The following is a 16,455-nucleotide window of genomic DNA, read 5'->3' on the forward strand; positions in this document are numbered from 1 at the left end:
TATATCCTTATATGCCTGTCTAATAAAAAAAATTGGGGGGAAGACAGGATAATGTGCAGAAAGAAATGGAAAAAGAGAGGTTTATTTCTTCCATTCTCAAACAATCTATGTATGCAAGAGCCTAAAGAATGGCAATCCCCTCTCTGAGTGGAAGATGCCCTTGCATCTGAAGGAATGTTCGTCCCACGGCATCCACCATAAGCCATGCTTGTCCTAGGTCTTAATGAGGAATAATACCATTTATTTGAAGACTTACCACTTTATGAAGCCATTTTTCATGGCTGTCACTTTTCGCAGGGTGTTAAAAGACTCGGGCCACTTACCTGAGAGTCAAAACAATCCCAGCTGATGTTAGGAAGCCACGAACCAGCACACAAAGAACACTTAACACTCTGCTGAGAGCAGGGCGGCCACAGGGAGGGCGGTGCACTAAAGATGGTGCAGCCACGATTTACGCTGAAGCTGTTTCAGTGCGAGGAGACTCACCTCGTCCCCCCAGAAGGTAAGAGAGCTGCAGCCGCCAGATACACAGCGGTTCATGTACTTCACAAAGGGGGAAACACAAACGTAAGAATCTAACATCAAATGGCCTGGGTTAACTGACTCCATCTCATTTTATTCCGGCACAGAGCTAGTGCTTGCGCAACAAGGGCATTTTGAGCCCAGTTTCTGGAGGTTTTATAACTCTAGTGACTTGTCCAACCCACGCACGCCCTCTGTCACCCAAACTCCCGGCCTTTTTACATAAGTGACAAACTTATTTACTCTGTTTCAGATATTTTATTTTTCTTATTCTAACATTAGGCTTTGGTAAGTACAAAAATTCACAGGTACAAAAATTTCTGTATAGTCTTGTGGTAGTTAAAAAACCCGTGAAAACAGAACAACTTTTTAATTTGGGCAGTATCCGTCTCTATATGTCCAAGTGACAGTCTTCTTGAAGTGTGGCTGTAAAAACGGTGAAAAGTATTGCACTGTGACTATGTTACAATAATGATTCTTTTTCACTTGTTTCAGGAAATCTATGTCACGAAATTTACAGTGGATGGATTCCTTATTTGTATGTTGTTAGAGACCTGTGTCTCTGCCTCTTCAGGGCTTCAGTGAGGACACCTTCTTCTTTCCGCCTCTGGCGCTCTGACCATCGGGAGATTAGGACTCCAGCTTCAAGAGCAAGGAGAGCTGGATTTAGATGTGTGGCTATTAACCCTTTCCAATGTTAAAAAAAAGTAATGCTGAAAAAGAGATGAATTTTTCATATTAGCGTTAATTTCTCTTCCTGCAAGGATTTAATTTTCATACTCCCACGGCAGATAACTTATATTGGATGATCTTTCACTTTTTCAAAATATTTTAAAAACTTTTTCTTGAAAAGATTACTTCTCATCCCTAGGATTCTGAGTAAAAATGATGTACGGGAAGAGGGGAAGTCCACGTACATCTGTTTTTTGTTGTTTCCTCCTATCCTAATAACCTGCTGCACACAGAGAACGGAGATCTCCATGGTCTTTGTTCAGCAGTTTCAGGTATGGCTGAGATTACAAACAGAACAAAAAAAAGTTCACTTTATTTAATCACAGATAATAAGGAGATCGCCATGACGTCACAGGCATGAAGACCAGACAAACACTGGAAAGCCAAATCAGAAGCTGTCTCACAGCTTGGACTTTTTTTTCCTCTGCTTAATGAGAAATAGATTATCACTGCCATCATCCTCCAGGGAGCTCTCCTTTTTCTTCTGCTTGCCCCGCTTGCCCTCTCTGGGAAGCCTGTCTTCTCTAGGCTTGTGGTGACGTGACGAGTGGTGGAAGGACTTGGGAGCCTTCTGGCTCTTGAAGGTGCCAGGAGAAGAGTGGAGTTTCGGGCCCCTGGGGAAGTCCTCCTCCAATTCCTGAGCCCTGTCAGCCTTCCTGTGCTTCTCACGCCCTTTATGGCTCCTGCTCAATTCTTTCTGGGTTTCTTTCTTTTCTTGAGGCCACCTGCTGCTTCTCCACGAGCCATGGCTCTTCCTCCTGCCATGGTGGGACCTCTTCTCTGCTGCTTCTATGTGAGGTCTCTTGAACTGCCTCGGAAAATCCCCATTTTTCTGGAGTTCTGGAAAATAGAAGAAAAGTATTTCTGCATATTCAGCAGCCAGACAGCCCACGCACAGCTTACAGCGGTCTGTAAATAACTCAGCAGACAGGGAAACTAGACAATGAAATGTGTTAATGACTGGACATTCTGAAGAGCCATTACTAAGGTAAAAATCACTCGCTAAAAATTATATGGTTATAGTTCTGTACTTCTGATTGCTAAAAATGGAAAATATCCAGAAATCCAGTGATATGTATTCTATTCAATACAGTTGCACTAGGTTGAATGATAGAGATGAAGACTAGTGAAAGCAGTAATCATCTCAGCTTTGTGAAGAAAAGTCACATCTGACCAATTCGAGTCCTGGCGGGGATAAAGAAACAGCCTCTGACGATAAAGTGAAACAAGATGTATAAAATGGCCTTTTAACAGTCTCATGACATTTCAATCACCCTCTGAAGATAAAGTCTGGCCACTGTACCTATACATGGATGCCAAACTGGACAGATTATTCCTCTGGAGCAGACATCACTGGCCTGGAGAGCACACACATGTGTGTATCTCAGACGTTTTGGTGCCAGATCCGGTGTTAACATTTTATCAGGACGTGGCTCTCTTTTACTATAAGTGTTTGATGGTCATGATTCTGATGGGGTAAGTGAGAGATAAGGTTTTAAGGATGAAAACTAACCTTGAGAGATTAAAGAAGTGGTCAATAAAAAAAACAGGATGGGGGCGCCAGGGTGGCTCAGTAGGTTGAGAAACCGACTTTGGCTCAGGTCATGAGCTCACGAACCGTGAGCTCTAGCCCTGTGTTGGGCAGAGCCCGCTTTAGATCCTCTGTCTCCCTCCCTGTATCTCACCCTCTCCTCAAAATAAAAATTAAAAAAAGGATGAAATGCAAAATAACATATTTAGGGGACAAAAAAGTGAATTCTAGGATACAGAGCAAAGGTAATTACTTATAGACTTTAGCATGAAATATTTTTTTTTCTAAAAGAGTTTATTTTTGAGAGAGAGAGAGCAAGATGGGGAGGGGCAGAGAGAGGAGGACAGCATCCAAAGTGGGCTCCACTGACAGCAGCGAGCCCGAGGTGGAGCTCAAACTCACGAACTGTGAGATCATGATCTGCGCTAAGTTGGATGCTCAAACGACTGAGCTGCCCAGGTGCCCGAAAATTCTAATGGATCATAGAGAACTTCAAAGTAGCCACAGGGTTACCAATATTACTAGTTTAAAGAGAAAACAAATAGTTTTCCTAGCATTATAAACGTTATAAACACTCATTACAGAAAACCCGTGAAATATAGAAAAGTATTAAAAAAATGGCAGCCATAATCTTTTAATTCAGAGGTGACACTTTGGTGCATTACTTTTTTTTTTTTTTAATTTAATTGCCTAATCAATATCTTCATGTACTATAATCTCTAAATATAGTTGAGATAGAATTTATATGGAATATAGTGTGTAAAATATGCAGGAGTTGAAAATAATTCCTTTTGAAAAAGACCTTAAGTCAGAGAGAGTCAGAGAGAGTTGGGGGGGGGGCGGGGTGGAGAAAGAATAACAAGAAGACTAAAAGAGTTACAAGATACAGGTCAACTTGAAAAGTACAGAACTATTTCATCCTGAAAGCAAGAAAAGTAATTTAGTAAACCACTGTTAAACTTAGTAAACCACAGCACAAAAGAAATAGAAAAAAGTAGGCCTGAATAATACAATAAAAGAACTTCATGTTAGCAACGGTCACTAGAGAAATCACAGAAAGTGGCCGTGGACCTGGAGCTCTGCTGCAACCATGGATGATATGAACAGACTTCTTTGGGGGAAGCTGCAGGAATCACCTACCAGGGAAAGCTTTTCTTTCCATGAAAAATACTAGAGACATACAAATGGAAAAAATTGTCGCCAAACAGAAAAATCTGAAAAAAGAGCCTTTAAAAACTCTGCATGCCAGTATGGATAGAAGTATTTTCAGGACATTTTCTAAAATGGTCATGATGTCAAAAAATGTTTAGTGTGAAGAGATCATAATGCAGGGTTTCTGAAGTGGGTGCCTGGTTATGGGAGATCAAGAGAGTTCAAGAGAGTTCTGGTTTCTATGGTAATTATTTAAAATCATTTTCTGTGCTAACCAGTGGCACTCAAAGCAGGCAAAGACCATGCAAAAGATATTTAGGAACTACTGCAAAGGTAATCTCACAAGAAGTCAATAACATACCTTTCACTTTTCGTTTTATTCTCTGTTCTCTCTCCCGAATTTCGTATTTGTCATCATAGTAGTAGATGAATGGAGATGTTGGAAAGGTCTGGTTAAACATTCGTCTTTCTGTACATTCCTGCAAGTTGTTTGAAATTGTTTCAAATTAACAAATTTGAAATTAGGATGTCACAAGGGCACTGCTCAGACAACCATACTGGAAGATCACAAACCACCGTGGTTAGAGAGTCCCACATCATGGATACCCCACGCTGAGGCTCAGGATGTGGTCCTGCGGGGGGTGCTCAGCCAAACCGACATCCAATCACACCCAACTGTGGTTACAGGCTTGTTTCAGGCTTGGATTTTCTTTCCTTATTTCTTTACCCATGGAAACCTTCTTGTCTTTTTTTCAGTCTTCCCTGACAAACCCCTCCCCTAGTCTGAGTTAAGAGCAATCGGGGGCTGGGTCTCCACTGAACTTGCTCTGTTCCTCTGTTAAAGGCCTTATTTTATTTGGTCTTACATTGCATTAGATCTTTGCTTGTCTATGTCTTCCAATAGCCTTCCATCAAGTGCTTCTCCTTTCATATTTTCACCCTAAATGTGGGTGTAAATTCTTAGCCCTCTGCTCTTTTCCACCCAAATGGTCTGCAAGCTTATTTTAACCCAACACTAAAAATGGCAGTGATCCTTATGGTGGGGAGCAGGATGGCGGTGGTAGCTTAGGTCTACCTGAAAATGCTCCCAGGTAGTTCTGAAAACACTCCAAAGGAATCCTCTCTTCTCTTTCCTTTCCCTGCTCAAGAGGAGATCGATCACTCCTTTTTCTCTAGGTCAGCTTCCCACTTGCATGACTCTGACTTTCCTACCTCTGCTATTTCCCACATCCTCATCCTTGGCCTGAGCCACGTTCAATTTATCATGATCTGTTGACATATATCCATTCAGCATGTCTGAGACCAAATTTTCTTTTCTTTGAAAGAGGTTTCCCTTTGGAACATCCTCATTTCTGTCCTCTGCCATCTTGCCTAAAATGTATTTTATAAATGTTCAATTCTTCTTAGCTAGGTATTGAAGAAACTTAGAATACCTCTTAGGAAGAAAATATGTGAAATAGCCACATAAAACTTAGCTGACTTATCCTAACATTGGCATAGTATGTTTGACTTGTAATTCTAAGATACTTGACTGAGCTGGCAGCCACACACTTAGTAAGAGCATAATTTGCAGAGTTTAAAGAATTATGAATCATTCTAAATATACACTTAAGTATAGAAAATAAAGTAATGGAAATCTGTACCTACTATTAGACTTTACCAAATCACAACATTTTTACCTTAATTTACTTCAGTTTTTGCCCCAAGAACTGAAGCACTAATAATACAATTGAAATCCTCCGTGTAATCCTCCTTCCCATTCTTCATTCATCTCCTTCCCTTTCCAGAAGTTGCCACTGTCTTAAAGTTGGTTCCTGCCATTCTCATACATTTTATAGTCTTACTACTAAATTTGAAGCATTCAGACTTCATAAAAATGGTATCATTCTATAAATATTTTGAAGTGGCTTTAGGTTATAACAGCTTCACAGAATACACTGGGTAGTATTCTCTTGGATGATGTTTCTGAATAAAGGTTTGGTAAAACTTGACTATAAAACTAACTGGGTCTGATATATTTCAGGGGAGAATTCTGATGACTAATTTTTTAGTGGTATTGGTTCATGGAGGCTTGTTCTTCATTTTGGTTAATATTTTTTCTAGAGAATTATTTCTTTTATGATTTTGAACTTTATTAAATACAAGGTTTATTTAAAGTTTGTATTTGTTCATAATTGAAAAAATTACTGTATTTTAAGTTATTAACACTTTTTATTCACTATTTATTTGTACCTTTTCTTTTTATTTGAGTAGTTTTTTCAGAAGTCTTTTCTTTTGAAAAGAAAATGTTTTCAAAGAACCAGCTCTTGGTTTTGTTGATGCTCTTAATTTTGTTTTCTATTTCACTAATTTTGGTTCTTATCCTTATTATTTCCTTCTTCCAACTATCTTTAGGTATACTGTGTTAGTGACTTTCTGGATCTTTTTGGAATATTTTGGATCCTTAAGTTGTAAGACAAACCTAAAGAATTATACACCTACATACATACATATATATTTATTTATTTATTTAGGCTTCATGGCCAGCATGGAGCCCAACGTGGGGCTTGAACACATGACCCTGAGATTGAGACCTGAGCTAAGATCAAGAGTTGGACATTTAACGGACTGAACCATTCAGGTGCCCAAAAATTACTTTTATAAATCACTATCCATGGTGGTTCTAAATTTCCAGAAGAAAGGGCACTCGTGAAAGATTTGGGTCTCAGATTCTGCTATAGTTTGAATGTTTGTGCCCATTCCTCCCATCTCCCAACCAGAATTCACTCCCAAGATGATGGTGGTATGAGGTAGAGCCTTTGGGTGGTGATTACATTTTAAGAATGGAGCTCTGACGAATGAGATTCATGTTCTTATAAAAGAGACCCCCCCACAGAGCTCCCTAGCCTCTTCTACCATGTGAGGACACAGCAAGAAAGTGTCATCTGTTAAAAGCAGCCGCTTGGAGCACCACAATGGCTCGGTTGGTTGGTTAAGCATCCGACTTCAGCTTAGGTCATGATCTCATAGTCCGTGACTTCAAGCCCCACATCAGGCTCTGTGCTGACAGCTTGGAGCCTGGAGCCTGTTTCAGATTCTGTGTCTGTTTGTCTCAATCAATCTCTCTCTCTCTCTCTTTGCCTCTCCTCCAGTCACACTCTCTCTCTCTCTCAAAAACAAATAAACATTAAAAAAAAAAAAAAGCAGCCCCTCATCAGACATCAATTCTGTGGTGCCATGACCTTGGGCTTTCCAGCCTCCAGAATCTAAGAAATAAATTTCTACTGTTTACAAACCACCCAGTCTATGGTAGCTTGTTTACAGTGGCCTAAATGGACTAAGAGAGATTCTAACCATAAGCTATGAACAGCAAACTACAATTACAAAAAGGTACTAAAGATATTGATACACTCCCAGCACTCATGCATACTTTCACATGCTCCTGGAGCAGTCCCTCTGTACAGTGACTACTGTTTCCTATGGCAGTTTGTAGTCGGCCTGAAGTGGAGCTGCTTAGGACCGTCCCCACCTCTCCACCTAGACAGTTGAGTGCAGTTAGGGAAGGGCGGTGCCACAGTCACCTTCAAATTCCTTTTACAGCAAGAGGCTGTTGAGTAACATCTACAGGGCTGTATTTCTGAAACTGAAAGGGAGGGGCCCTCAGACATCTTTAATCATCTGCACAGCCTTCTATTTGGATCCTGTATGGTCTAGACTGGTGTGGCTATACAGAGCTGTACAGTACCATAAATATTTTCCAAAGCTAAATGTAAATTATATTTTGATTATCCACATCGCTGGTCCCCTCCATTAGCACAGACAATTGATAGCTGGCTATATAATTTATCTACAATTCTGGATTAGCCACACCACTGATCTTCTTCATTAGTGTGGATAATCTAGAATTCTTCATCTATGGCAGCGATGAGGCTGCCAAATTTGCTTTATTATAAATTAAAAACTATCTAAATCTAGATTTCCGGGATAAATTCCAAATGTTTTTAATATATTTCCTATCTACATTAGCAGGACTGACAAGTAAGCAGTATGTGTCCAACTATAATTGTTTTTTCTTAATTGAACAAACATAAATGCAAAATTACACCCTTTTGCTTTAAAGAGGTCAGCAAGCATAAACTGTACATCTGTGTCATTCGTGTGGCAGTGGAATACTTATGTGAATATGTTTCCTAAACAGTGTTGGCAACATCTGGATTTTGGCAACAAGATGAAATGCACAAAAGTGGGAAAAGATCTAGAGCTGGTAATTTTGTCAGAAAAAGTATTCTTTAACAAAGTTTTCAGTGTGTGTTCTATGAAACTGAAGTATGTATGGGTCTCTCTGTCCCTAGCACCATACTATGGATTTGTTCACGTTGGAAACAGCATTAAAATGTCAGGACTGAGAAGTCTCCCCAAACAACACTTCTTTGCTTTGGAGATAAAGAAACTGAAGACCAGAATGGGCTGTTCAAGTCACATGGCGAAGTCAGTACCAAAGCAAAAACCAGAACTGAGGATCAGAACTTCATCCTAGCTTTCATATTGTAATCCTTCACTCCATGGTCCTGCTGCCTCAGTGTGGAAGAAAAATTTCACCTGTTGGTGAACTGTGTCTCTCCCTTTGCTGAAGAGGTCCAGCCTCAAGGTCTGGATGAGGCACCGTGGTCAGAATTCAAGGTGTGACTCCCGTGAGTCACAAAGTGCAGCAAGCACTCACCCACCCCCTCCCCGTCCCACTGCTCACAGCCCTACCCATTTTGAGGACTCTCTACCCCCTGAATGCTTTCCACCTCCTGTCATTAGATTTGATTTCATTTTAGTTTATTTTGGTTTGCAAGCTGTTAGAAGCCTACCAGGACTGTATTTCTCCATACAGATTTTCCACTTCTTGTGCAACTGCCTTTCTTCCTCTGCCCTAGGATTCCCAGAGTGCAGGAGAGCTCAGAGTCTATGCTTACTGCATCCTGTCTCTGGGATGAGCTGCTGCTGTTTCTACTTAATGAGACAACTGGCTAGGAGACTCCCTCCCTTCTCACAGCAACAGATTTCTTCTGCTTCGACACTCCTGCACCTAAAACACACAAAGTTGGGCCCTTTTAGTTGGGGCTGCAAGTATGCAGCTTGGATGGGGAATCTGGATGTTTGTGAGGCAGACAGGCTAGTCAGTGATACAGTACCTTTGTCTTTCCACTAGTGTCAGGGGTTTATATGTCAGTGATGAAGATTTATGTGAACACGGTATCAGGGAAAGCTGTCGTTCTCCAGCTACATAGAAAATCTACAATCATGATTTTGGCCGTGTCAAAGTAATAGCAAACAGAAGAACTCATGAGAAGTGGAACCATTTTATTGACTACTTTTATTCCTCTGACTGATTTTATGAGCTCTGTATTTGTTTCAGCCTAACTTGTTCATGTATATTTAAAACAATTAGAAGAATGTGCTCTGACAGATATTTCTGTGGTAGGGACAGGACAGAAGTGAATTGGCTGAAAATGCATTGTCTTACTTTAGGATGTGAGTTTATAAGAAAGGTAAGCATTCAGAATTACATTCTTTTTTTTTTTTTTTGAGTTCATCTTTCGGCAACCGCTCTGAGAACAACAGAATGTGTTATGCCCAAATGCTACTCAAACTTACGTGTCCATAATGGCCTTCTTGCCCACAGTTGTAGCAATACACTAAGACTGATTGTCCAGAAGGGGTCTTTGGCTTCTTGGGTGGTCCAGGTTTGGTCTGCAACATAAATATTTGTGAGGGCTTATTAAATGTTCGAAAATAATTAAAACCTGATTGTTTCCCAAAGGGCTCTTTTTAGGTAAGAGACTCCTTAGAAATACTGCCTCCTAGAGTTTAGGACCTCATATCCAGATGATTCTCTACGTTAAAATGCACAACATGACAATTCTTTTCCACTTCATATCAATACATGCTTTCCTCTTCTTCGCTCCTCATTCCATTAGGCATTGTGCCCAGTGCTGTGTTAGGTATTAGGTATCTCAGAGAGAGAAGCAAAATAGGCTAGTAGAACATGACAGACATCTAAACAGATGATGACAGAAGATATAAACATGTACAAGGTACTAATGGAGTGGCAAGGGGGACTCATCATTGGATGGGGAGGAAGGAGTCAGAGCATGTTTATAAAACTTAAATTTACTTTTAAAGAATTGGATGTAAGTTGAATGGAAAATCCTACGAAGAGGGGAAAGCATGAACAATGTGTGAAACTAAGAAAGAGCATACATGGTCACTAAGTACAACATGCATAGCCAGCTATACTGAAATGAGTCTGGAGAAAGCAGGGCAAAAGAAGGGAAGGCCTTAATGTCATCTTAAAGAGCTTGGGGCTTATCTGGGCTTTTCCATTTTAAGTGTTGTTTTAAATATAGGAGCAGAGTAGTTAGAATTTTATTTTGGAGAAACCATTTTGGCTTGTAGTTGTAGGGGGCATGAATATGAACGGAAGGTTAGATGCAGTGTAAAAGGTGGCTGTTAGGAAATCCAGTGAGGTGATGAGAGTCTACACTATAAGAGTAACAAGGATAGGAAACAGGGAATAGATTTGGCAAATACATGAGGTGATAAAACTGGTATCATTGAACATTGAAAAGACACAAGGAATGAAGGAAGAGAGAAATTGTAGTTTTCAGGTTTCTAAGTTGGGTGCCAACACTTTGGTAGTAGTGCCAACAACTGTGTCAGAAACAGTAGGAAAAAAAAAAAAGAGGAGCCAAATTAGAGAGAAAGATGATGAAGTCTAACTTGGCTGCTGTGTATTTAGGTGGAGATGTCCATTAGGCAGCTGTATATGTAAGATTAAAGCTTAGGGAACAAGTGTGCACTAAAGATTAGTTCTGAATGAAATCTACTGTAAATAGTGGAGGCTAAAATGACTTGAGTGGACAGCATCACCATACCCAGTATGTACAGTGGTGAGCTCAGGATGGAATTCTGGGGAAAACGACATTTAAGGGGTAGATGGAAGAGCCTGGAAAAGGGACAGAGAAGGAAAGGTTAAAGGATGCAGAACCACAGGAGAATAAAACTCTTAGACCTTAGAGAGTAGTTTCAAGAAGAGTGAACTGATCTACAATGGAAAATACAGCAGAGGCTTACTGAGATTAGAACTGGGAAGCATCTGTTAGATTTGGCAATTGTTCGTGGATAACCTTAGTGTGAGAATTTTGGAATTAGTGGAAAGGTAATAAAACCATAAAGAACAAGAAAATCATTCCCCACAGAAGCCAGGATGGTAGTTACTTCCAGGGGGGAGAAAACAATGCACAGAAGGTTTTGGGGTAGCCACAGTTTTCTACTTGAACACGGTGGTGTTATATAACTTGAGTGTGTGGGAAGTAACTAATGTACTAAACTGTGTATCTTTTATGCATTTTTCAATATGTATCTTACATTGAACAGTAAAATATTTTTTAAAAAATTGAACAGAAGTGGATAAAAGGAGATGGCAGGTATATATTATTTTTTTTTTAATTTTTTAAAAATGTTTTTATTTATTTCTGAGAGAGAGACAGCGTGAGAAGGGGAGGGTCAGAGAGAGAGGGAGACACAGAATCTGAAACAGGCTCCAGGCTCTGAGCTGGCTGTCAGCACAGAGNCTCAGGTTTCAGTTGATGAGGCTTCTCTGGTACTCCTTTCATCCTGGAAGAGTTTCTTCATAAAAGATGCAGGTACCAGCATATGGTAGATAGGAAGTAGACCCCTACTAAGTCCTCCAACCTTGTCTGTTCTTATTTGGAGAGATTTGTTTTAATTTTTTTTAATGTTTTATTTATTTCTGAGAGAGAGAGAGAGAGATACAGTGTGAGCAGGGGAGGGTCAGAGAGAGAGGGAGACATAGAATCTGAAACAGGCTCCAGGCTCTGAGCTGGCTGTCAGCACAGAGCCCGATGCGGGGCTCGAACCCACAAACCGTGAGATCATGACCTGAGCTGAAGTCGGATGCTTAACCGACTGAACCACCCAGGCACCCCAGGTATATATTATTTTGAGAAGCATGAATAACAAGGGGCAGAATAAGGTAGAGCAACATTTAGGAAGGGGATTTGGTAGAGTTTACTATTAGAATGAGAAAGAGATCTGAACATGTGAGGAAGCCAGTAGAGATGGAGGAGTTGAAAAAAGCAGAGAAGGGAGAAGATACAGCAAAACCCCTGAGGGGGCAGGGGCTTTAAACAGAAGGAGAGGGGCACCTGGGTGGCTCAGTCAGTTAAATGTCCGACTTCGGCTCAGGTCATGATCTCATGGTTTGTGGGTTCAAGCCCCGTGTTGGGCTCTGTGCTGACAGCGAGCTCAGAGCCCGGAGCCTGTTTCAGATTCTGTGTCTCCCTCTCTCTCTGACCTTCTCATGCTCATGCTGTCTCTCTCTCAGAAATAAATGAAACATTAAACAAAAAAAATTTTTTTAAATAAAAATTTAAAAAAATAGAAGGAGAAAAATCTAATCGCCCTCCCACTCCACTTTTTTTTGGAGATTGGAAGAAAGAGCTGAGAATGGGAATATGCTTGGATAAGTTTATTTCTTATTTATTTTTTAAAGTGAGCTCTATGCCCAATGTGGGGCTCGAACTCATGAACCTGAGATCAGGAGCAGCATGCTCCCTTGACTGAGCCAGCCAGGCGACATGCTTATGTTCTTTGTTGGGAAGCTATAACAAAGAGTGCGGTCTGCCAACTAGGTTCATTATTATTGTTTAATGTGGCAAACTGGTGGCTTGTGGAGGTTTTATGTTCTTGACATGGGAAAATAATTTATAGGTTATAAAAATCTTTTTCAACTTTCCGTTTTTGTTTCCTAAAATGGAAAACTGGAGGATAATAGTAGCCTAAAAGAGCTTTTCTACTGAAAATGACTACAAATGCTACACAAAATGGAATTTATAATCTCTGCTATTGTCAATTGGGATATAATAACTAACAAAGGTCTTATATTCTCTAATAAAGATTCGTGGTTCATGAATTAAGTAAGACAAACTAAAAGTCGTCAAGCTACAGTTTTGACAGGTGTGTACACAAGCATGTACCACTCACTCACTGCAGTGGCTCATAAATTTGTTCAGGTATAGAGCGTCAGAAAGACATGAAATTATTAAGCAGAAATTATTTTTCCATCTTTGTGTTACTTGATGTGACACAAAATTGCAACCATGAGTATACATGTGGTTTAAGAGAAAGAAATCATATCAAGAAATGTGTCATGGATGTGAAGGCAGAACACATAATGATTTGAGGGAGAAGTTGTCAAAAGCTACTGGTGGGTTAAATAAGATAAAGCCTATGAAATCCACTGGATTAGCAATTAGGAAGTTGCTGGCAACTGGACACCATTGTGAGCAGTTTGTTTGAGGGGTAGGGATACAAGCCAGATTGTAATGGGTTTACTGTAAGTAGAAAGAACTGAAGAACAGAACACCAACAACTTTTTCAAGATGCCAGGTTGTGTACAGGAGAAGGGAAGGGGACAAGTAGAGCAGAACAAGTTCAAGGACGCCTCCATCAGTGATGTTTACCAGAGCGCTGAGCACATGGCATGAGCATATACATGCATTCTTTTATTAATTTATTCAAAAATAATTGAGTGCCTAATATATGCCAGATATCTTAGAATAGATTAGGTAACTGGGAAGTCAGACAAAAATCCCTGCTCACATCTCCCATGGTGGAAGACAGATAAACCAACAACACACACACACACACACACACACACACATTATCAGGTAGTAATAAATGGCACACAGGCAATTAAAATAGAATTAAAGGAATTAAAGTCATTGGCAGTGACTTAAATTGAATTTTAGAGAAACTCTCACTGGGATGGTCACTTCTTGTGACAAAAATACCCCCAAGTATGCAGTGACTGGGGAACAGCATTCTAGGCCTCAGGCATGGGGACAGGGAGTGCAAACCCCTGAGATGGGATAAGAGGGATATCTAGACACTAGAACTTGGTATGGATGCAAACAGGGATTTCCTCACAGGAGAACTACTGGTAACCCCATGGCACTGCTGGTTTTTCCTTAGGAATACAGAACACGTGAAAGCCACACTACTGAACTCCTCAGTGGCTCTTTCCCATCACATCCTCTCAGAGTAATGGCCACTTTTATTTAATACTTCTACAGTGCTCCTGAGCCTCCTTTCCCCATTTCACCTTCTCATGCACAAAATTGATTATCATGTCTATTTTCTGCCTCCCCATTGCTAGAATGTAAGGTGCTGAGGTAAAAGATCTTTTAGTCCACTGTGTCTCCCTATGCCAAGAATCTAGACTAAGTGTTGGTGAACTATGGCTGACAGGCTGAATCCAGCCCATTGCCTGTTTTTGTACAGCCCAGAGGCAAGAATGTTTTTACATTTAAATGGTTAAAAGAAAAAGGTATTTTGCAACACATGAAAATTCTATGAAGTTCAAAATTCAGTGTCTGAAAATAAGGTTTTATTGGAACACAGCCAGGCACATCTGTTTACAGATTATCTAAGGTTACTTTTCTTCAATTCCATATATCACCAGTGCTTATCAGACATTTCTCCAAAGAAGACATCCAGATGGCTATAATCAAAAACACAAGAAGCAACAAGTGTTGGTGAGGGTGTAGTGAGAAAGGACCCCTCTTGCACTGCTAGGGTGAATGCAAACTGGTACAGCCACTGTGGAAAACAGTATGGGATTTCTCAGAAAGGTAAAGGTAGAACTACCCTACGATCCAGTTATCTATGGCTACTTTTCATGCTACAAGAACACAGTTATGACAGAGACCATATGGTCAGCGAAGCTGAACTATTTACTACCTGGCTTTTCACAGAAGAAGTTTGCCAATGCCTAAATTAGAACAAAAAAGTACTCAAAAATAAGTGGTGAAGAAGTAGATTTTTAAAGACTCCAAAATTTTATAGAGTGGAAATGAGTTATGGAGTCAATAAATGTGTTTAAAGTAAATTCGAACACTGAAAATCTCTGCAACGGGTTAAGACACAGAGCAGAACTTTTATGGAATTTCTTTGCATTATTTTATTGCCTATGTTTGAGAAATTACAGGTAGTCCTAATGTTGTTCCATCGGCCTGTGTCCTCTTTGCCCAGATAAACATGGGTACTCCTTCACCTCCTTCAAGTCTCGGCTCAAAGTTCGTATTAGTAATGCTTTCCTGATCTTCTTTTTTAAGTCTGCCAGCTCCCTCCAACTGGTGCTCCCTACCCTGCCTCACTGCTTTAAAAAAAAACAACAAAAAACTCCATGTCACTCATCACATTTCCCATAATATATTTTGCTAGTTTGTTTTGTCTATCCCTCAACTTGCATTCCCAGGCAAGAAGGATATAAGCTCTGTGAGGGCAGGGATTTCTTTTTTTGTTCACTGCTATACCCTAGATCCAGGGCCAGGGCCAGATATATGTAAGAGTTCAGTAAATATTAATAGATGAATAATGAGGTAATGCATAGGTAAAGTACATGGCCCATAGTAGGCATCCAATGTATTTTAGTTATTGTTAATAATTTGGATACTTTGGGAAATGATATCAATTGTTTTATGTCATTAAAGGATAATTTATTTTTTTATTTTGAGAGAGAGTACAAGTGAGCGGGTGAGGGCAGAGACAGAGGGAGAGAGAGGCAAGGGCAGAGACAGAGGGAAGGAGAGACTCCCAAACAGGCTCTGTGCCCACAGCACAGTGAGTGCAGAGCCGGAGGCAAGGCTCGATCTCACAAACCCTGAGATCATGATCTGAGCTGAAACCGAGTTGGATGCTCAACCAACTGAGCCACCCAGGTGCCCCTAATGGACAATTTTTTAAATTATGCTTTGGTATATTAAAAAGTCTGCATGAATTAATACAGCTTCCCAAGTGTCTCCCCTACTTCAAACTGGGAGTGTGGTACATACTCTGGCAGAATCAGTAAAGAATTAGCAATATAAAGGGGCGCCCGGGTGGCTTAGTCGGTTAAGCGTCCGACTTTCACTCAGGTCATGATCTCGCGGTTCATGGGTTTGAGCCCCGCGTCGGGCTCTTTGCTGACTGCCAGCTCAGAGCCTGGAGCCTGTTTCAGTCTGTGACTCCCTCTCTCTCTGACCCTCCCCTGCTCACGCTGTCTCTCTCTCTCCTAAAAATAAATAAAAAGCATTAAAATTTAAAAAAAAAAAAAAAAGAATTAGCAATATAAAGAGAATAGGAATTCAGTTTTACAGTACCAGGGATAAAGAGATCCATCTTAATCAAGACTTTGAAAGCATGTTTCATGTTGACACTTATTTTACTTTGAAAGTAATTTCATTCAAAGAGCCTTAAATTTAGCCCCACTGTTCATTTATGCCCCTGGATGAAGTGCAAACATTTGGATGTTCATTCATCTGAATAATGTCACTAGTTAGAAACTTCCATTATTACTAATAAAAATAGCAACAGGATTTATATTGTGCTATGAAATTCTAAACAGTTTCACAATAATTAATTAGTAAATGACATGACAAACGCTATCTACATACTCTCATTTTAATAAACTATCATGTACTAGGACT

General features: G+C 40.2%; 1 protein-coding gene across 3 annotated transcripts in view; it reads right to left on the bottom strand.

Moving 5' to 3' along the window:
- Positions 1 to 771: 771 nt before the first annotated feature.
- ZCCHC7 (zinc finger CCHC-type containing 7) overlaps positions 772 to 16,455 on the bottom strand; it is a 249,292-nt gene continuing 233,608 nt past the window's right edge. For all 3 annotated transcript variants that reach the window (XM_039234742.1, XM_039234743.1, XM_039234741.1), the window contains exons 7-9: positions 9,560 to 9,655; positions 4,299 to 4,416; positions 772 to 2,094 (exon numbers count right to left, since the gene is read on the bottom strand). In XM_039234742.1, the coding sequence (XP_039090673.1) occupies positions 1,655 to 2,094; positions 4,299 to 4,416; positions 9,560 to 9,655 (654 nt within the window). In that variant the 3' untranslated portion in view covers positions 772 to 1,654. The remainder of the gene's footprint in view (positions 2,095 to 4,298; positions 4,417 to 9,559; positions 9,656 to 16,455) is intronic.

Source organism: Hyaena hyaena, unplaced genomic scaffold (assembly GCF_003009895.1).
Source record: "Hyaena hyaena isolate Hyena2069 unplaced genomic scaffold, ASM300989v1 scaffold_93, whole genome shotgun sequence".
Classification (NCBI taxonomy): domain Eukaryota; kingdom Metazoa; phylum Chordata; class Mammalia; order Carnivora; family Hyaenidae; genus Hyaena; species Hyaena hyaena.